Source organism: Ictidomys tridecemlineatus, chromosome 6 (assembly GCF_052094955.1).
Source record: "Ictidomys tridecemlineatus isolate mIctTri1 chromosome 6, mIctTri1.hap1, whole genome shotgun sequence".
NCBI classification, from domain to species: Eukaryota; Metazoa; Chordata; class Mammalia; order Rodentia; family Sciuridae; genus Ictidomys; species Ictidomys tridecemlineatus.
In genome coordinates, this window is record NC_135482.1 from 92,691,717 (window position 1) to 92,714,010 (window position 22,294).

Here is a 22,294-nt window from a genome sequence, read left to right on the forward strand (position 1 = left end):
TACTTCTGTATTACACAAATTACCGAATGTTTCCTTCATCTTAAAGAAATGAGAACCTAAGGGTGCTGGGTTGTGATATTTGACATCCAGAACATGAAAAACGTTAAGAGCTATTAAGAAAGAATCTTAAATTGATACCGTGTCACCAGGGCCACACTTCAAAGGGAAGTTACTCCATCTTTTGAAAATCATGTCCAGAAACAACTTCCTAACCGAAACCAGCTCAGCCCCATGATTCTCCTTATAGCTTAGTCTCGATCGCTTACAAATGGCTGAAGCCTTGGAAACGGGAAGTAAAATGCCAGAGTAGGCCGCACCGCACCTAGTCCGCCACTCCTTTGCCTTAATGCAAGTAGGGGAGATCCCCACCCTGCCATCTCCAGACCACTGGAACCCTCTGGGTTACCCTCATCCTCCCTCATCGCCTCCAGGGGGATCCATCTGCGGATCAGAGCGTTCCGAGGGGCTCCAGCCCACTGACCAGTACCTGCTCCAGAGGTTTCCGGTCGCGCCCCCACCCCCTACCCCGGTCATCCGGTAGGTCCCGCGACTACACAGCTCTCTCGACTACTGGATTTTCACCGACTTTATTGGCTCCCGACTCCGGCGGGCTCCTCACTGCCCCTCTCCCCGCTAGATCGTACTGGCCCTCCATGACATTCAGCACAATCAAAAAACACTGCGGGACCGCTCTGGAAAGAGCCTCGGCTGGGGAAGTCAGCTTTCCCATGGTGGCGTCAGGGTCACTTGCTCTTCACCTTCTGACTCTCGGTCTTCTTGGGCAGCAACACAGCCTGGATGTTGGGCAGGACGCCGCCCTGAGCGATGGTCACTTTCCCCAGCAGCTTGTTTAGTTCCTCGTCGTTGCGGATGGCCAGCTGCAGGTGGCGAGGGATTATCCTAGTCTTCTTATTGTCACGCGCCGCGTTGCCAGCCAACTCCAGGATCTCGGCCGTCAGGTACTCCAGCACCGCCGCCAGGTACACGGGCGCCCCAGCGCCTACTCGCTCCGCGTAGTTACCTTTGCGCAGTAGTCTATGCACTCGGCCCACCGGGAACTGCAGGCCCGCGCGGGAGGAGCGGGATTTGGCTTTTGCCCGCACTTTCCCACCCTGCTTTCCACGACCGGACATGTTCACTTCTCGCCTGAAACTCCAGTGAGGGAAATCACACCAGCAGGATCGCTAGGGGAATGCAGCCTACCACACCGAACTGCCTCTAGAAACTCTCGGTGGCCACTAGGCAACGCCTTCCTATTGGGCGCCGCGGCTCTGCGGGCCAATGACAGACGGAGTCGGCGCCCAACTAGAGCGCTAGCAAAGGAAACGCCTGCGCCGACTTCCTCCAATCAGAAGCGCAAACTTCTAGTCCTCATTTACATAGCCGCTCATACTAATACCCCTGGGCCTGAAAGCACCGCTGCAGCGGGCCTGAATGTGCTCAGTGGATGCTGAGTTTTCAACATTCACGCTTGCTCCCAGGAAGAGAAACCCTTGATAAATAAGATAACTTAGGCTGGGGATATAGTTTAGTTAGTAGAGTGCTTGCCTCGCATGCACAAAGCCCTGGGTTCAATCCCCAGCACCTAAATAACACGATTGGAAACAAAAAGAATCCGAAAGATGTCAAGTTCCTGTGTTCTCTAGGTGGATTTTCTCGTGTAATAATTCAGCATTTTAAGTTGTCATGTCATCTGATTCCAAAGCCCATGCTTGTGATAACACTGCTCCTGCAGCGAAATCACAGACTCTAGCCGAATTCTGCCTGCCCAGTACGGGGTAGGTTGCCTCTTCATTTATACCAGCACCTTGCTTCCTTTTACCCAACAGTCTGGGGAGCTGGCTCCAAAAGAGGCTTTGTTAGTAGTTGGACATATGAACCTTCGTAATTAAACCAGTGGACACTTGTCTTCCCTCAAAGTTCTGCCGCTCACAGGCAGCCAGTTTTACCCTTCTGAGGCTCTGAAACTAAGAGTGATAGACAGGACAGAAGTGCTTTCTGTACTGGTAGGATAGGAAAAGAGCCACCGGATTTCATGCGAGAAATGCAAGCACAGTTCGGTTGCTGAAGCTTAAAGTCTTGGCCTTGGCTTGCTTTTTGTAGGTCCCAACACCTGGGCTTACCTCTTGATGAACTCTGGTGGACAATAACTTACTCTTATCTACCCAATCTCAGACAATAACATTTGAAACAACGTAAGGGTGGGTTTTTGTTTTCATTACAAATTACTTCCTACTAATTATTAAGGTACTTTCATTTACCTTAACATTTGTTACATTTTTCAATTACATGGCTATGTAATATTAAACACTTGTATATTAAAAATAAAATTTATGTGGATTTTAGCATCCATGTAAAAGTGAAACAAATGTGACTATTCATTGTCCTACTAAAGATTTTTATTTCGTTGAAATAATGTTTACGTGTATTTATGTATATGTACCTTACTGGCAAACACAATGTTTTTGAAACTGAGAAGTATAGTCAAGGTTGAGGCCGTCATCCTGCACCAGAATGCCACCTCCAAATCCTGGTTTTACCACTTATCTTTCATAGTTATTTAAGCTCTATACCCATCTCATAGTGTTTTGTAGTTTAAATACATCAGTGAGCATCCAATAACTGTGTGCTAAATTAAAACACATACACATCTGATGCAGATTCAACAAGATGTTCCTGGAATGCATTCTGTAAACTAGCATAAATTTTTGCCTGTATCATGGGAAATTTTTAACAAAATTTTAAAAAAATTACTGTGGCATTCCTTTTATTTTAGTAAATAGTCAAGGCTTTACAATCAGGTTGTTTAGTTTGACTACTCAGGATTTTTCCCAATCATACAGGCAGTGTTCTCAAGTCTCTTTTAATTCATCTTTTAAAGAGACAGAGAACCATCAAAATATTTTCACTGTAGTATTTTTAAAAAGATAACATGAGTATTTGTAAAGTAATTGCTATAAGATGTAAAGTGTTTCTAGTTTTACTTATTTTCACTAGTTCATAAGCATAAGCTTATGGTATCATAAGCATAAGCATTCCGTTTGGAAAACAATAAACAAATAAACAAACAACAGCTGAGAAGAAGGGAGAGTCAGAGTCAGAGAACAAGCAAGCATAGAATTCTGTCTGCATTTTATCTAAGCGGTGAGAAAGGGCAATACAAATTCTATTATCTTATATTGTTTAAACCTTCAAATATAACACTGTTAATCCGTCTTCAAATTCATGGCAAATTTTTCAAAAATATTTTTAAAAATTAAAAAAAGCAAACAAAAGGAAATCGGCTTTATTTTGCTAACTACTTTTCTAAAATGGCAGTGATTAAAAGAAAGCTCCAAAGGCGGGGCCTGGAGCCCCTCCCACTTCCCTGAGGTCTTCAAACAGGTCCGCTACAAGGAAATATAAACTCCAACCGTGACTCAGACCTGCTCACTGCTGCTCTTCTAGTTGGACCGTGCTGTAGTGCTTTTAAAATGTCTGGGCGCGGGAAAGGAGGCAAAGGGCTTGGGAAAGGAGGCGCCAAGCGCCACCGGAAGGTCTTACGAGATAACATCCAAGGCATTACGAAGCCAGCTATTCGCCGCCTGGCCCGTCGTGGGGGCGTCAAGCGCATCTCTGGGCTGATATACGAAGAGACCCGAGGAGTTCTCAAAGTTTTTTTGGAGAACGTGATTCGCGATGCGGTGACTTACACGGAGCATGCTAAACGCAAGACAGTGACAGCCATGGACGTGGTCTACGCTCTGAAACGCCAGGGCCGCACTCTGTACGGCTTTGGCGGTTGAGCTGTCTCCACAGCGTCCCCTCCACTCAAAGGCCCTTTTCAGGGCCCCAAAGCGTCAAGAAAAGAGCTGTAAACACCACCCTGCAAGCGTCAGGTTGGGTACGGTAGAGCGGTGTCTTAGATGTGGGACGTTTGCAGCGGAGGCAATTGCTCTGGGTTAGGTGTGACATAAGTTGGCCAAAAGCATTAGGTCTATGGGCTGGGGTCCCCTCTGCCTTGGGACAGCCTGGGAAATTACTCCTGGGGGGAAAGTGGGGGGCACAGGCAACTTGAGCGTAGACGTCTGCGTTAGCAGACCTACTTCTTAAGAGCAGTTCAGCTCTTGGCGCCTCAATCCTCCCTCCCGGAGTATATATAGTGGTTGGTATGTAAATAAGGGTGAGCCGACTTGCCCCTTCCCATTGGATAGAAGCGTCTGGCGTCAGGGGCGGGTTCTCGCGTTGTAACCCACCGGGTAGGCGCAGAGGCGAGTGGTCGCGGTGTATTACGGGAAGAAGCCGCCATAACCTTTCAGCGCCAGATGCCCCTCAGGTGTGGCGCGTTAAGACTCTTTCCGGGTGTGAAGGTTTTATTCCTTTGCTGAAGTTTAGAGTGAGAGGTGACCTAGCACAGCTAGATGTTAGGCGGCAAAGCGAGGCGAAACCCAAGACCCGGCCGGAGTTCGGGAGTCTGCAGTTCCCGTGGGCCAGCTGCATTTTAAAGTCAGCTGCACGGCGGGTGGGGATCCTAGAGCGGGCGGGCGCTACGTCTCCCGCGTTCAAGAAAATCCAGGTCTTCTCCACCTGCACTGAAGTTGCCGGGAGTCCGAGGCCACCATGTGCTAGTGGTCAGAACCGCTCAGGAGATTGTCACACGCGACCCATTGCCGATAGGAGATAAGCCCAGGATTTTGATTGAACTCTTTGCTGAGAGTCTCTCGCGGTGCTCTAGAAGGAGGTGGGCGAGAGAGCTCTGTAGTGGTGTGATCCTGCCGAGTGACCACGCAGTGCAGCCGGTAAAGGGGTGGCCTGTTGAGGCCGCTCTACCTCGGCTAGGAAAGGGCTGAGCACCCGGAGAACTGCATACGTAAGGTCCAGCAGGGGCCGCTAGTAAAGCAAGACAGGGACTGAAGTCGGTGCCTTAGGACACTCGCCCCGCTCTCTTCCCCCAAAAGGAGGGCTTAGCAACACTAACCACCTCCAGCTGCAGCATTTCTAAACGTGGAAAGGGCCACTTAGCTCTGAGGAAGGCGGATGGCCGGTTGCTCCAAGAGTTTCCTTACCATAGTAGTGTCTGTGTCTAACTTGTTAAGAACGTCCTGGTTCTTGGGCAGCAGATGTTATCTAATCAAGGAAACATTACTAGTGTTCCCCCAGCGGGATCCTGTTTTTACTAGTGATGGGTTCACTGACTTAAGTGCTTATTGTGAGCAAGGCACTTTGGAACACGCTGTATTCCATCCCAAATTTATAAAGTTTTTGTTTAAATTACTCTTTTACAAATGAAATGACTAAAGGCAGTTAGAATTGGAGACAGATTTGAACCCAGTCCTTTTGGATTTCTCACGCCTTGTTCTTAACTTTTGTGCCCTTTCCAGAGAGTCCATGTTTGCTGGCTGACATTTCACTTCTAAGTATTTTCCGGTACTGCATAAAGATTCAGATGTATACATGATGCTGTTGATTTAAGTTTTTTAATACTCCATTAAGTTCCATTAAGTGAAATTTTGAGTTACTTATAAAAGACATAGTAGAGTTACACAGTTGCTTTCCATATAATCCTAACCTCAATTTAAAGAGATTAAATTTTTAGGTAGTTGGAATGTCTTCCTAGTTTGTCAGCATTAATTTCCAGTCATAAATTTGGACTAGAGAATGTTGTCTATGCAATTTTTTTCCTTTTGGATATTACTGAAGTTTCATTTATTACTGATATTTGAAAATATCTCATGAATCCTAGACAAAGAAACACAGTATATACTTCAATATATGGCATTGGATTCATGACCAAATTTAGTATTGTTAATTATATTTGAAATAAAATCCATATCTTTTTGTGTGTACTTGGCCTATATTGTACCTGATAGTACTGGGTTGTCTCCTGCTATTTTCAACTCTATTTATCCTCATTTAAAATCAATTGTTTTATAGAATTTGTTAGTTAATATCTAAAAATCATTATTCTTATACTGTAGGTTGTACCTTTTATCAATGTGAAAACCTTTTTTCTTTTTCTTTCTTTTTTATTGTCTCTTGTGTATCAATTATCTTGAATTCCTATTAGTTTTTTTTTGCTTATATGTTGTTTTACCTCAGGTGCTGTTTGGCACCTGCAACCCTTAATAAAATACAGTGATGATCTAATTCAAATGCTTATTATACCAAAATTTTAGGATAATGTATAGAATGTCTACATCTGCTATTGTTCAATGTAAAGGAAAATTTAAAGATTTAATATTACACAAATAACATTAGAAAAGTAATTTATTTGACATGTTATTCATACCGCATTTATTGAGTCCTTGCCACCTTTCATTATAGTAGTACAAGGGATACAATTGTGACTAAGACATGATCTCTGTTTCAAGAATTTACAGGAAATTGGTCATTGGTTCTGAGCATTTTTGATCATGAATTCCTTTGATTATTTGAAAGATTTCACACCACTACTTTCATCACACACACTCCAAAATGTTGTACATATTTTCAATGGACTCATAGGCCTCAAGTTAAGAAATGTTGGCTAGTTTAATTTACAATTTGCTGTGTTATAAATAAAATTGGATCTAGAGCTAGAAAATCTGCATTTGAAACTTTTCTGATAGAATCTGGTGTAAACTTTGATAAACCACTAAAACCTCTCTCTGGTTATGTCCTCTACTGAGTGAAGGTAATGCCATCTGCTTAGCAGAACTGATGTTCTATTCAATTAGACAGTACAGGTAAAGAACTTCTTAAAATAAAAAGCAAACTCTTACTAATAGACTAAATTGTCTTATTCATGCTTTATTAATAATTAGTGAGGGGCTAAGGTTGTGGCTCAGTGGTAGAGCACTTGCCTTGCACATATGAGGCACCGGGTTTGATCCTCAGCACCACATAAAATAAGTAAATAAAACAAAGATACTGTGTCCATGTTCAACTAAAAAATTTAAAAAAATAATTAGTGAAAAACTAAATTCTGATCTCTTATCATTACTTTCATGAAACTAATATGGATATAGCTGTAACAGTTCTTGTGTCAAGATTTTCTAATAGAACTGACACTTTTTCTTTGGTATAATTGGATTATTAGTCTGTGTTTCATCATTACTATAAGTCAGCTGAACTCTGGCTACTATAGGCTCTGTTTTTTTTTTTTTTTGGGGGGGGGGGTGGGTGGGTACGGGAGACCAGGGATTGAACTCTGGGGCATTGGACCACTGAGCCACATCCCCAGCCCTATTTTTTGTATTTTATTTAGAGACAGGGTCTCACTTAGTTGCTTAGTGCCTTGCTTTTGCTGATGCTTGCTTTGAACTCCCGATCCTCCTGCCTCAGCCTCCCAAGCCACTGGGATTACAGGTATGTGCCATCATGTTCAGCTACAGAGTCTGTTTTTTGATCTCTTTAAAGATTAAAGCTACATTACAAAACCAGTACACAGTGTATAGTTTCTTACAGGCAAAGTTCAAACCTGAACTATGGAGAGCATCATCAGAGTTACAAAGAATTGATAACAACTGTGGCAGAGGGAGACCAAGAACCATGTGGCAAAGTTTCAAAGTATGGTGCATGTGTCCTTGACCCCTGTCGTCTTTAGCTGTACCCTTCCATCTTTCAAGTACCCAACACTTTCACACTTCCTTCTGACAACTCAAAGCCTCTCATTACCCATTTTCAGTGTAGATTTTATGTGTTTCCTGTCTTCACTTTGCAAAATTTACAAACTGATGCTTGCCCATAGGTAATTATTTAACAACTGGCATCAGATTTATTACGATAATGATCATGTTCTGATAATTTATTAAATTTAAAATCATGCATAGTTTTGAGATTATCTTCCACTAAAGTGTTCCCCCAAATTCACTTAGATTATAATTCCCCAGAGTATAAACAACAACTTTACAATCTTGAAGGTTAAAATACATCAAAACACATCTTCTGCAAGTATTTGTTGTCTTATACATGATTTAGTCAGATATGTGAAATTTGAATAAAACAACTTGGAGGTAAGTTTTAATCCTGAAATTTGATAAACCACTGAACTAGCCATACTAGATGTACAAAAAGGAAATACTTTAATTATTTGGGTTTTTTTTTTTTTTTTTTTTTGTAGATGGACGCAATACCTTTGTTTATTTTTATGTGGTGCTGAGGATCGAACCCAGAACTTCACATGTGCTAGGCAAGTGCTCTACCACTGAGCCATAACCCCCAGCGCTCATTTATTATTTATAAAGAACAAAAATTTTTCAGTTCTGGAAGCTGGGAAGTCTGAGATTAAGGTGCTGGTATTTCTTTTTTGATGAGGGCTTTTTGGTATTTTCATATGGCAGAAGGGCAAAATAGCCACACATGGCATGAAGCACCTTTCTTGTAAGAGCACTAATCACATTTATAAAGTAGACCTCTCATGGCCTAATCATGAGACTATTAATACTATCTTATTGCAATGCTCAGTTTTGAGGGGAACACATTCAAACCACAGCAACCTGTACATTTCTCCTCCTCCAGCTAGCACCATGTTAACCTCTGCGGGTAGAGGGGGTTGGAAGGATGTTGCAAGGAGAGGGTTTCATTTCTCCTCTTTTATGGCACAGCTGCCAAGGGTGCTCTTAGGTACTATGGTGGTTAATTTTATGTGTCAATGAGACTGGCCATAGGTACCCACATATTCTGTCACACATTATTATGAATGTTTCTATGAGGACATTATTGGGATGAAGTTGACATTTGAACCATAGAATTGTATAAAGCAGATTGTCCTTCATAATGTCAGTGGATTATAGCCAATCAGTTGAACATCTGAATAGAATAAAGATCAGCTTTCTTCAGGCAAGAGAAAATTCTCCAGCAGACTGCCTTAGGTCTAAGATTGCACCCTCAGCTTTCCCGAGTCTCCAGCCTATTGGCCTCAGTAATCCTGTGAGCCAGTCCTTACAATAAATCTGTACACAGCATATTGTTTCTGCTTCTCTAAAGAGCCCTAAGAGAGAAACCCTCTAAGGCTTACCATCCAACAAGTTTCATTCATACATCAACAGGAGGCTTCTTGCTTACCAGTTCCTGTGTGCCAAGGCCTGATCCACCAGCTGCATGCAGCCCTGGTCCAGAGCAAACCTCCAATGTTTTCATCATTGTCTGGGCTGCAGCCTTACCATCTGATAGAACTGACTTCATCATAAGGAAGGAGAACCTTTTACAAGGAAGTTCTTTCTTTGAGTACTCATTCTCAGTCCTAGGGTACTGTCTTTCAGTGTAATAGAGTTCTCTGTTAACCTCTCTTGTTTAATTCCATTATCTCTCAAATTAATGATATGCTTGTGTCTCCTGACTAATATGAGACTTACTGTCATATTTCTATTTGAAGGTTTTTAAAAGAGTTATACCAAATTTTTGATCACCCAGTATATATTTTACATAAAAACAAATGTCTATTTTTCTTTGTCTACTTCTTGTACCGAGGAGTCCAAATTTATGACATCAGTCATGATTATATTGTATGTTTTACTAATACACTGAGGTATTTACAGTAATAATCTACAATCTTAAGAATATGCGTATTATTTCCAAATATGTTGACTAATTTTTCAAGAGAATACTAGTGAATACTTGCATAATGTGATTTGCTGTAGAATTTTCATAAGCTAATAAAATGCTTTAATAACAAATCAACCTAAACTGTTTTGGAAATAACTTCTACTAAAGAATCATCATCAGATAGTCCTTTGATGACTGTATAAATTCACACAGTATATAATCTCTTTGCATAAAATCTTCCAAGACTGCAGTGATTTGTTTATTCTGTGATTCTGTGGAAAATTACATTATTTTCTCTGACCTGCCTTAAGTTTCAACTTGAATCTTCCTAGGGTTCTTCCTTTTACCTATTTCTTCCTCCAGAAGCATGATGTACTGTTTTGCGTGTAACTTTCATAGCCATCTCTATTTTTTCTGTTACGATTCCTTGTTGACATCAAAAACAACACCTTTTAGAAAAGGAACTGTCCAGACAGCATTGTCCATGATATTTCCTTGCTGATCCCAGCTCCATTGACTCACTTAGTATCAGTTCTCATATTTTTAGGATTAATCACCAGATTAATTTCAGTAGGTCAGGGCAATATTGCTACTGTCATGGTGCTGTCTTTGGCACCCTGTACTCTGTGCAGCACTCTTTGAAATTTCATGTATTTATAGACTTCTGAACCTCCAGTGCTGGCGGTTGTAAGGGTTTCTGTTTCACTTGGAAAGTATTCTAGGATTTCAGAATGACATCTTTTCCATGCAGCATATTGATGATACATAACAAACATCTCTGAGGTAAAGAACATTTCCTCCTGACCCCCCAACTCCTCAGTTCCTCCAGGATCAAATCATTTTCATCTATTTCTTCTGAGGGAACCCAAAGTAAGATAATCTCATGTTTTATTCTTTTTGACATGTTATTTTCATTCTCTGCAAGTTTCTTTGAAATCTTCGTTCTCATCCTGCAGCAAGTGCTGGATCTCCCTCAGGTCCTGCTCCTTTTTGCTCAGGAGTTTGGTCACTGTCACAAACTCAGGCTCCCCAAATTGTAACTGGTCTTCTGACCCCGCCTGGTGCTACAGGGGCCCACTGGGTGGGGCCAACCACCTGGACAGCCCACAGAGGACAGGCAGTGCCCCAGAAGCAGGCATTGGTTGCTAGTTGTATAATTTTTATTAACCACCACCATCATTGGCTCTGAACTCTGTTTACCATTGAAGAATAAGATGGAGAAACTGGGGAAAGGACAGGTGTTGCTTGAGTTCAGCAATTTTAAATAATTTCTATTGAATTGTGTTTTATAGTGGTTTTAATTTTTCATTTAATTAGTCCAACAGTGTGTGTGTGTGTGTGTGTAGCAGGATACTGAAATTAAGCCCCAGGGCCCAGCATATGCTTGCCAAGGGCTCTACCACTGAGCTACACACCCAGCTCTTTTAATTTCATTTTAAATGAGTTTATTTCATTTTGAGAAGGGTTCCTCAGGCTGGCCTTGAATTTTCAATCTCATGCCTGAGTGGCTGCGAGGTTATCTTTTAATAGCGGAATTCAGTTTAGTTTAGCACTGATAAACATGATTTTCCCTTTTATCTTTTCTGTTTTTCCATTGTTTCATTTTCTCATTTTTACTGGTTTATCAAGATACTATTTGTGACAGACACTGCTGATGACCCACTTATTCATTCCCTCCTTTGTTCTCAGTATCAGCACCTAAGTTTTGTTGGGAGTAGTAAAGCACTCAATAGAAAAGTTGTAGTCCTGGGCTGAGAAGAATGCCCATGTGGCTGAGTTCTGTGTACTTGAGTGGAAGTTGCTAGAAGAGGCCTCTGAAAAACCTTAAAAAGAGGATAACTCTTTTTTAAAAAAAAAAAACAAAAAAAAAACATTTATTTTTTAGTTTTAGGTGGACACAATATCTTTATTTTATTTTATGAGAATCAAACCCAGTGCCTCACGCATGCTAGGTGAGCACACTACCACTTGAGCCACATCCCCAGCCCAAAAGAGGATAACTCTTGATGAGAGAAACTTCATAGTTCTCTCTCCTTTTCTCTGCTTGGCAGAAATAATGGCCAGATAGCACTCATAGGACAACATTAAAGATGGAAGTAGAATATTAATAGTAGAAGAAGAAGACAAAAAGAGACTGAATCCCTGTGGAATCACAGGCTGGGGTGGTCGACCTTGAGGCATATTTTATATGAGGGGAGAAGTTGTAGCATCTTCTAATCCTGTGGCATTATGGTTGGAGACTGTATATGCTCTTCAATTTTACTGTATCTCTGATTGTTGGATTCACATGACTATACAGTTCAGTACCAGGTCTTAACTGACAGTTTTTGTAGATCTTGCAGAGGACACTGGGCCTGGACCTTGTATGGAGGTGGCTGTAGTCTTGTCTCCCTCCTGTAAGCAGCAGTTTGACACAAACCACCTTCCAACAGAGACTAGAATTTGCTTTAAACACTACTTCAGAGGTGCAGCCCTATCTAAGTGGTCCCCTTGGAGTTCTAGTTTCTCACCAGATGAGAGCTGTGATAGATCATAGTCCCTGCCCATTCACCTGCCCCATCCCAGTTCAGGGAGGTCTTTTTCTAACAGAAAGGCACAATCCCTTCTCACTCATCACCGTAAAATGAGTTCATTCACTTTAGTGGATTAATTTATCACCAATTAAAAGATGACTCTCAAAGTTTATGTCTCCTACTTCAACCTCTTTTGTAAGTTCCAGACCATACATTGAATGACAACTTTTTGTAGTTTCTTTGTTATTATTTCCGTGATGCTGAGGATTGAATCCAGGACCTTGCACATTCTAGGCAAGTGTTCTGCCACTGAACTACACCCCCAGCCCTTTTAGCTCTTTTCTGTTTGTTTTTGTTGTTTATCCTTGTTCCTGGTGTTTATTTTTATTTTTATTGTTTATACTTGTTTGGAGTCTTGGAGATTGGTAGTGGAAATACATGAATGAACTCAAAGCACACTTGCATTAGAAATTCTCCATTTACTCTTAGTGTTTCTTTTTGTAATTTAATTTTAATTTTTTTATCAAAATAAGAGTTATTTCATCATAAAAATTCAATTGTTCTACAAAGTGTATAATGAAAACCAGAAATTCTTTGCTGCATTTCTCCATACCTCAGCTTATTCTCCCTAGAAAGCAATGAGTCTTGACTCCTATATCTTTATATTTCTAAATAGCAATGTTAGGCTAGCTATCTCTAACCCTTTTAGTTTTAGATATTATCTGTTAACTTCCTACCATAGAGGAAGATAATATACCTCTCTTACGAAGCACTCACTTCTACATGCTCATAAACTTTTCCAGCCTCATCCATCAGCACAATTATTTTGAATATTTTAGTTAAATCTGTACTCAAGTATTTATCTCATTATAATTATTCATAACTGTGCTACTGTATGGTTAAAATTCTTGTACCAATTTTTACTTTCCCTGAAGTTTAAAGTTACTTATTGTTATTGGTCTCTAAATTCCCCCAAAGAAGTAAAAATCTGTCCTGATATATTTAAACACCATATATTATTATTATTATTATTATTATTATTATTTTATTATTATTATTATTATTATTATTATTATTTCCCTGAAGCTCACAAGGCTCCTGATTCAATATGGATAGGTTGATCTGTATATCTTTAAGAATTTGCATATTTGAAAAGGTTGGTTTTGTTTTGTTTTTTTCCTCTCCTCATTGTTGACTGACAATTTTACTGAATATAGAAAAATTATTTTCTCTTAGAATTGGAAAGCATTTTTCTATTGTTTGTTAGATTCTATTTCTATTGAGAAATTCAAAGACATTCTTATTTCTAATCCTTTCCATATGATTTTATTTGCCTGAAAACTTAGGGATTGTATTTTTCTAGCTATGCTTTGAAATTTCTTAATGATTTTGGTGTGAGTCTTTATTGTGTGGAGTATTTGGTAGGCCTATTATTTCATATTATGTATTTGATAATTTTCTCTTTCCTGTTAATGGAAATCTATTATTATTATATTTTTATCTTTTTCTCTTTTTCCTATACTAATGTAAATTTATTAAATTTTATCTCTCTTCCAATTTTAAGAGTTATTGTTTTGGTCTTTTAGTATTTTTAAATAAAAACATTTTTTTCTTGCTTTGGGGTTGCAATATTATATCTTTAAGCCTCTAGAATTTTTAAGTGTTTTATTTTACTCTCTACATTTTTGTTTTTTTCTCAGTCCTTTTTCTGTTTCAGTCAGTATTTTTCATAATGGAGGCTTCCCTCCCATGCCAGGTAATAATTAAGTTTCCTGCTCATAAGGCACTTTCATGAAAACTTATTGTGAGCTTGGTTCCCAAGTGCTATTTATTAACCAATGAGTCTCTTTGTAGGGTGAGAAGCGGGACCTGTTTTCTCAGGGAATAATCTCTAGATTTGCTTTGTTTTCAATATATCTGTCTCCTTTGAAGAGACTACTCCAATTTTCTGTCTGTAGAATAATACGGTACATGTAAACAAACCCAGATTGAGCTGTGGAATTGAGCTTGAGCTCTGGATTTCAACATGTAGACTTTTGATCCCTACCCCTACCTTTTGAGTCTGGAGCCCTTTAATTCAACCTCTCTGCAAAGCAAATCTGCAGAATCTGGTTGAAGTGAGGGGTGGGAGGGGCATTGCAGCCTCTGCTGCTTCTCAAACCAACTTTAAAGGAAACCCCTTTTTCTCAGCCCTCCTATCCCTCTACCTTCAGAGAGACCTTGTACTTCCAATTCCTGACACTTTTGGAGTTCTTCAATATAAATTGGAATTGTGTGTGTGTGTGTGTGTGTGTGTGTGTGTGTGTGTGTGTGTGTGTGTGTGTTTGGCTTGTCTCTGATCTTTCAGTGTGCATACCTTTCATCTTTATCCAACATTCTAAGTGAATTTTCTAGGTCCATGTTTTTTTTCCAGTTCTCCTCAATTTTGTTGATTTCTCTGGTCTGTTGTTATCTCCTTTCTGCTTCAATTTCATGCTTATGATTTGTTTTGTTTGCTTGCTTATGTTTTGCTTTTTACTCCATGCACTATTGGTTAAGAGAAATACAAAGAAGGAACGGAGGTAAACTTATGCATTTAACCCCACTGCATCTAACTAGTATTTTATACTAGTATTTTATACTTAGTTATTTTATTTTCCACCCTTTGACATCCCTGTGATCTTAATTTAACATCTTCTGGCAAAGCTGAATGTTTTTATCATTCCCTTCCATTGCACTGAGCTCAATGCCTTGATTGCTGCCATGATTACATACTGATGTAGTACACATGCTTGGGCAGGCAACTTTCTCTTGTTTACCTGCACCCAGAATCCAGGGCTGTGCCAGTTACTGATTGATGTTCCTTAAACTTTGTTAAATAAGAAAGTGCCTTGAGAACTATAACGGGGGAAGCAATGCAAAGACCCGAGTATCCCTGTGCCAAACTGTGTTCAGAATCAGAATTTACAAGTTTCCAAGCTCTTCTCTTCAAACTGCTTTGATTTCCAAATGAGAAAACTGAAGCCTAAATAAGGAAACCAAAGCCTACTACATAATATATGACAGGGACTTTATGTTTTCAAAGCTCCTTGCCTTTAGATTTTCTATACTGTACTTCTTTATATTAGGTAATAAGATTCTAATAACCAGGTATTATCAAATTAATGGCTATATTGTATCAAAACATTTAGGTTTGATTAATCTACTTATATTTGTGAAAAGATAGCTATATACAAAACAAAATGAGGTTGGGGTTTTTTGTTTTGTTTTGTTTTGTTTTTGGCCAACCAGATAAAAGACTATTATTTAAAACTACATAGTGATGAAGATCTAAACCAAAGTAGCATATAGAAAAAAAGATACATTGATAGCATATATCAAAAAGCAGAAGAGCAACATGCATTAAAGAATAGACAGGATACGAAGGATGTTTGTATCGTATTAAAAAATGGGGAAGGAATTTTACATAATATTTTTGCAAAATAACAGGTTTTTTTTCCAATGCAGTACATAAATTGTGTGTTAATTTATTATCTGACATTAAATAATGGATAACTTACGTATTTCACTTGACTAAAATGTGTCTGTAAAAGAAATGACCATTTTAAAAGCTATAAATCCTGATGCTTCACTGTGGACTCTGATACCTTGCTTTATCCTCTTAACTGATAACTTGGTTTCTGTATGCTTTTCCATGTCAACAATAAAAGGGAGATATGCAGCCATCACATCTCCTGGGCATAATGCATTTTAGTATTGTGAGAGTCAGACTTTAGTAAAATGTTACCAGGTAACTCACTTTTAGAAGCTCCTGATCCCTCTGCCTTTGCATCTGGGTAGGAAATCCAGTGCATATATCCTTTATTTTTTCATTTCTTCCACAAATTTAAGAGCTTGCTAAAGAATTCTTCCTTTCTTGGTTTTCTTTGTATCTCATTTCTATCTTGCTTCTGAGGCTATTCCTATTCCGTCTTGCTCCAAATTCTCTTTTTCCCTGTAGATGTCAGGGTACCCAGATTTCTTTCCTCGCCTGTCTTTTTCTTTTGTTCTGTTGCTGCCTCAATGCTTCCCCACACACCTCTTAATGGTTCTCCTTTCCAGCTCTCACCTGTGGATTCCAAGTCTTTATTGACAATTCAGACTGATCTTAGCTCCAAACCTGTATTTTTTCCCCCTAGTATCATCTCTTCAATTCCCACAGTCACCCAGTGCTCAGCATATTTAAAATTGAATTCATAATTTCTCCCACAGATTTAATCTTACTGCTTTCCTCCTGAAAGGTAGGAATGTGAGTATGGCATCCTTATTCCTTCCTGTTGACTACCTGACACTTTCAACCTGCTAACAATTCATCCCTTCCCTTTTTTCCTCTAATCACTTCTTGCTTTCTCTCCTCATTGACTTGTAATTGTAATCATTAACTACAAATTTAGGGACAACTCTGTACCCAGTACTGTGCTAAGTACATTATCTTCTTTACTTTGGTTTATCCTCACAATGGCCTTACAAAATAAAATTATTATCCCCATTTACCCCAAAGATGTCAATAAATTGACAAAAGACATAAAGCTAGTAAGTTACAGGAGCCTCTATTTAAACTCATTAGTTTTATTTCTTAACTAAATTAGCTCCTCTGTATAACAGAAGAAAATGGTGTTTGCAAAGCAACTAATTATTAAATTAACCAACTGTTTTGTGTGACCCCAACCATAAAATAATCTAGAACAGGGCTGCTTGATAGAAATAAAATGCTATTATATAAGCCAACATGTAACTTAAAACTTACTAGTATGATGTTTAAAAAGTGAAAAGATAGGGTTGGGGTTGTGGCTCAGTGGTAGACGCTTGCCTAGCATTCGTGAGGCCCTGGGTTCGATCCCTGGTACCATATAAAAATAGAAACAAATAAAGCTATTAAAAGATAAGCAAAAAATGAGTGATACTTACTTTAATAATGTTTTATTTAATCTTATATGCCCCAAATATTAACATTTCAACAACTCATCGATATAAAAATTATTAAGGTGCTGTATTTTACATTCCTCTTTTGCACTAAATTTTTGAAATCTGGTGTGTATTTTACACTTATAGCACATCTCAATCAGTACTCTTAACTTTTCAGTTTATTTGATATATTTAGGTTTCACAAAATGTATAATTTAAAAATAGTTTTGCACGTCCAAGTTGTTCCAAACTTAAAAGTGTGCAATAGCTGAATAAATGATCAGAAATTATTTTCTTTGATTATATGCATCTAAGTTGATAAAACTTGTTTATCTTTAAATAATTTATTTAGCTTGAAGTAAAAGCATATCAGAAATGAAACTATGTCCATCCAAGTTAAGAAAATTCACTAACTTGTGTTAACTCATCAATGTGAAATTTTTGAGGGGATAATGCATAAAAATCAATAAATTTACCAATATCAACAAAGCAGTCTTCATATTTTTCTTGTAATTTTATAGCCAATTTCAGTAATGTTGTGAATCATAATTAAAAGCTTCTTTATATTAAATAACATAAGAAATTATCTTTATTGACTTGCATTATGCAAAGATTAATTTCAACATGAGTTCTTGTATCTATGTAACTAGGTCACAAACAAGCTTATTCTTGGTAGCTTCAAATTTAGCTCATTCATATATAGTATAACAGTAAGAAAACATGAATAAGATAGCCAATTTTCATTTCTGAATTGTGAATATCTTTTGCCAAGCATTCCTTTTCTTTGAAGGAAACATTGATTTCAAATGAACTGTATGGTAAATTTTTGTATAGGTCTTCCACAACTCAACTAACAAATATCAGCAAAAACATGCAGTTAAGTAGATTAGTTGTCTTCTAATTCTTTCAGCAATTTCAGAACAATTTCCATGATGCATAGCATTTGTGCATGATCCCTAAAGGATTTTAACTTCACTTGTGACAGTTTTTATAGTTGTTTTTTGTTTGTTTATTTATTTTTTTTTTAAGAAAACTGGGCATTCATGGTTTCGATATATATGAGAGAGAAACAAAGGAGAACCATAGGAGAACCATGTTTCATGCTTTAAAAATCAATAAATATGTCCTTTTAACAACCTCTGCTATTGAAACTAATATTTTTCAGGCATACAAAACTATCTATACCACAAGTCCCATTTTTTAGTCTATTTATTAGCTAAAGTTCTTTGTACATGTGGATTTCCTTTGAGAAAATATATACTCAAATGACAATTTGACTTATCTAAAGAAGCTCAAGAAAAGTACTAACAAGCCCTCAAAGTTTGAATTAATTGATCTGTGATCTAATAAAAAGGTCTTGCATATTATGGGTAATTGTTTGATGACTTGGTTAAAGATAGTTTACCAAAAGTGAAAGTCTCATAAGTTTCTAATAAAATTTCCACAATTGAGATAACGCATAATTTATTTTCCCATCTTTCCATCTAAAAATTATCTTTTTTTGGAAGACAAGACAGGCTATTTTATACTTGGCTAACCTTAAAAACTCAGATTGCTGGTAATTATTTAAAATATTTTTGTAGACATGATTTCAGCAGACAGATTTATTCATTTTCTTTTTACTTTTGAGAGAATCTTTTCACATTCTCTACATATTTGCTGAAAATGCCTTTAAATATTGTCTACTATAATTATCTTTAATTTTTTAACATAACAAACATTTTTGATTATGCTCTGCCACAGCAAAATGTAATTGCCATTCTTCACGAAATGTGTGCTATATTTTTTCCAGTATCCTTTATTCTTCACTTCTCCAGTTATTTTAGCTTTTGCATCTCCACTCTGCCCTATTATCAATATTGTTCCTTTATTATAAATGTAAGAGTTTGTACATTTTTTTTTTTTTGGTACCACAGATTGAACCCAGGGGTGCTTAACCATTGAGCAACAACCCAGTGCTTAAAAATTTTTTTAAATTTTGAGACATGGTCTCACTTAGTTGTTTAGGGCCTTGCTAAGTTCCTAAGGCTGGCCTTGAACTTCCGATTTTCCTGCCTTAGCCTTCTGAGCTGCTTGGATTTTAGGTGTGTGCCACCACACCAGACTGTACCTATTCTCTAAAAAACAAATTTTTTTCTAAAGATCTAAAAAAATGCAAAATAAAATAAATGAAAGTGGTTGTATCATTCTGTATTCCCACCAGTATGAATGAGAATTCCTATTTCTCCGTGTCTGATGTTTTTAGTGTTGTGGACCTTGACTAGTAGAAGTGTAGTAGGATTTCATTGTTGATTTTAATTTCCATTTCTTTTATGACATGACATTAAGCATCTTTTCATGTACTTGTTTTCCATCTCTGTATCTCCTTTGGTGAGGTGTCTGTTCATACGCATTTTTAAATTGGTAATAATTCTTTTTATACATCATTATTCATTTTTATACATTTTTGTATATATACATGTATACGTTGCCATACATTTTTGTTGAGGATTTTTATATCTATGTTCATGAAAAACACTGATCTGTAGTTTTCTTTACTTGTACTGTCTTTATCCTTTTTTTTAAACTATAGTGATTTTATTCACTTTATTTATTTATTTTTTTTCACATTTTCATGCATGTATTTTGTATAATGATGAGGTTCTGCTTTCACCATCCATGCTATTCCCCTTCTCCCTCTGTTTCCCTCCTACCCCTATTTCCTATCTAGAGGTAATCTTCCTCCCTTGTTCTCCCTCCCAACCCCATTTTGAGTCACCCCCTTATATAAGAGAAGACATTCTGCATTTGTTTTTTGGGGATTGGCTAACTTCACTTAGCATAATCTTCTCTAATGCCATCCATTTCCCTGCAAATGCCATGATCTTATTCTTTTTTATTGCTGAGTAATATTCCATTGTGTAAAAATGCCACTTTTTTTTTTATCCATTCATCCACTGAATGACATCTAGGTTGGCTCCATAGTTTAGCTATTGTGAATTGTGCTGCTATAAACATTGATGTGGCTGTGTCCCTGTAAAATGCTGTTTTTAAGTCCTTTGGGTATAGTCCAAGAAGAGGAATAGTTGGGTCAAATGGTGGTTCCATTCCCAGCTTTCCAAGGAATCTCCATACTGCTTTCCATATTGGCTGCACCAATTTGCAGTCCCACCAGCAGTGTGTGAGTGTACCTTTTCCCCCACATCTTTGCCAGCACTTGTTGTTGTTTGTCTTCATCATGGCTGCCATTCTTACTGGAGTGAGATGATGGTATCTTAGAGTAGTTTTAATTTGCATTTCTCTGATTGCTAGAGATGATGAGCATTTTTTCATATATTTGTTGATTGATTGTATATCCTCTTCTGAGAAGTGTCTGTTCAGGTCCTTGGTCCATTTGTTGATTGAATTATTTGTTTTTTTGGTGCTTATCTTGTTTAGCTCTTTATATACCCTAGAGATTAGAGCTCTATCTGATATGTGAGGGGTAAAAATTTGTTCCCAGAATGTAGGCTCTCTATTCACCTCACAGATTATTTATTTTACTGAGAAAAAAAAAATTAGTTTGAATCCGTTCCATGTGTTGATTCTTGGTTTTAATTCTTGTGCTATAGGCATCTTATTAAGGAAGTTTGACCTAGCTCCACGTGATAGAGATTAGGGCCTACTTTTTCTTCTATTAGCCGCAGAGTCTCTAGTTTAATCCCTAGATTCTTGATCCATTTTGAGTTAACTTTTGTGCATGGTGAGTGATAGGGATTCCATTTCATTTTGTTGCATAAGCATTTCCAGTTTTCCCAGCACCATTTGTTGAAGATGCTATCCTTTCTCCAGTGCATGGTTTTGGCACCTTTGTCTAATATAAGGTAGCTGTAATTTTCTGGGTTAGTCTCTGTGTCCTCTATTCTGTACCATTGGTCTACTAGCCTGTTTTGGTGCCAGTACTATGCTGTTTTTGTGACTATTGCTCTGTAGTATAGTTTAAGGTCTGGTATAGCGATACCACCTGTTTCACTCTTCCTGCTTAGAATTGCTTTAGCTATTCTGGCTCTCTTATTTTTCCAGATAAATTTCATGATTGCTTTTGCTATTTTTATGAGGAATGACATTGGGATTTTGATCGGAATTGCATTGAACCTTTATAGTGCTTTTGGTAGTATGGTCATTTTGATAATATTAATTCTGCCTATCCATGAGTAAGGTAGATCTTTCCATCTTCTAAGGTCTTCTTCTATTTCTCTCTTTAGGGTTCTATAGTTTTCATTGAAAAGATCTTTTACCTCTTTTGTTAGGTTGATTCCCAAGTAATTTTTTTTTTTTTGAGGATGTTGTGAATTGGGTAGTTTTCCTCATTTCCTTTTCAGAGGATTTCTCACTGATATACAGAAATGCCTTTGATTTATGGGTGTTGATTTTATATCCTGCCACTTTGCTGAATTCATTTACTAGTTCTAGAAGTTTCTTGGTAGAGTTTTTGGGGTCTTCTAGGTATAGAATCATATAATTAGCAAATAGTGCTAGTTTAAATTCTTCTTTTCCTATAGTTATTCCTTTAATTTATTTTGTCTCTCTAATTGCTCTGGCCAGTGTTTCAAGTACTATGTTGAATAGAGAGGGCATTCCTGTCTTGTTCCAGATTTTAGAGGGACTGTCTTTATCTTGATTTGATAGTAGAGTAATTTTGGCCTTAAAAAAATGAGAAGTATTCCCTCTATTTCTATTCTCTGAAAGAGATTATAGAGAGTTACTACAATTTCTTTCTTAAACATTTGATAGAATTCACCAATGAAGGGGCTGGGATATAGCTCAGTTGATAGAGTGCTTGACCTGCATGCACAAGGCCCTGGGTTCAATCCCCAGTGCCCCCACACACAAAAAAAAAGAGAATTCACCAATGAACCTCTTTTGGCCTAGTGCTTTCTGTTTGGAAGGTTGTGAATTATTGATTCAATTTTGTCAAGAGATACAGGCCTTTCAGATTATCTCTTTCTTGTGTGAGTTTTGGAAATTGTCTTTCAAAGCATTGGTCTATTTTATCTAAGTTATCAAACTGTGAGTATAGAGTTACTTATACTATTTCTTTATTATCACTTTGATGCCTATGAGATGTATACAATGTTTTCTCATTCATTTCTGCTATTATTAATTTGTTTCCTCTCTTTTTTTTCTTACAGTGTAACCTAAATTTTAAAGTCTTCTGGTCACTTGTAGTTCTCTTAGCTCAAAAGACTTTCCAATATACTTATATTTTCTATCCTATTTATAAGAAATTTGAATACTCTCAAGGGAGGTTAATTTGCAAAGTTTTGAAGCATCATGCATCAGTATGCAATAGTTTTCATTATTTATTTATTTTTCTTTTTGGAACCCTACATTTT

The 22,294-nt window shown here is 37.8% G+C and overlaps 2 protein-coding genes and 1 pseudogene across 2 annotated transcripts; 1 reads left to right on the forward strand and 2 right to left on the reverse strand.

The window, feature by feature from the left end:
- Window positions 1-571: 571 nt before the first annotated feature.
- Window positions 572-1,228, reverse strand: H2aj (H2A.J histone). Its single transcript, XM_005331889.5, has one exon. It carries the CDS (start codon window positions 1,131-1,133, stop codon window positions 744-746), a length of 390 nt encoding a protein of 129 aa, XP_005331946.1. The 5' UTR covers window positions 1,134-1,228; the 3' UTR covers window positions 572-743.
- Window positions 1,229-3,421: 2,193 nt separating this feature from the next.
- On the forward strand, window positions 3,422-6,739 carry H4c16 (H4 histone 16). Its single transcript, XM_040280964.2, has one exon. The coding sequence runs from the start codon at window positions 3,474-3,476 to the stop codon at window positions 3,783-3,785; it is 312 nt and encodes a 103-aa protein (XP_040136898.1). The 5' UTR covers window positions 3,422-3,473; the 3' UTR covers window positions 3,786-6,739.
- A 2,901-nt stretch (window positions 6,740-9,640) lies between these two features.
- On the reverse strand, window positions 9,641-10,298 carry LOC110598807 (peptide chain release factor 1-like, mitochondrial pseudogene; annotated as a pseudogene).
- Between the last annotated feature and the right edge of the window lie 11,996 nt (window positions 10,299-22,294).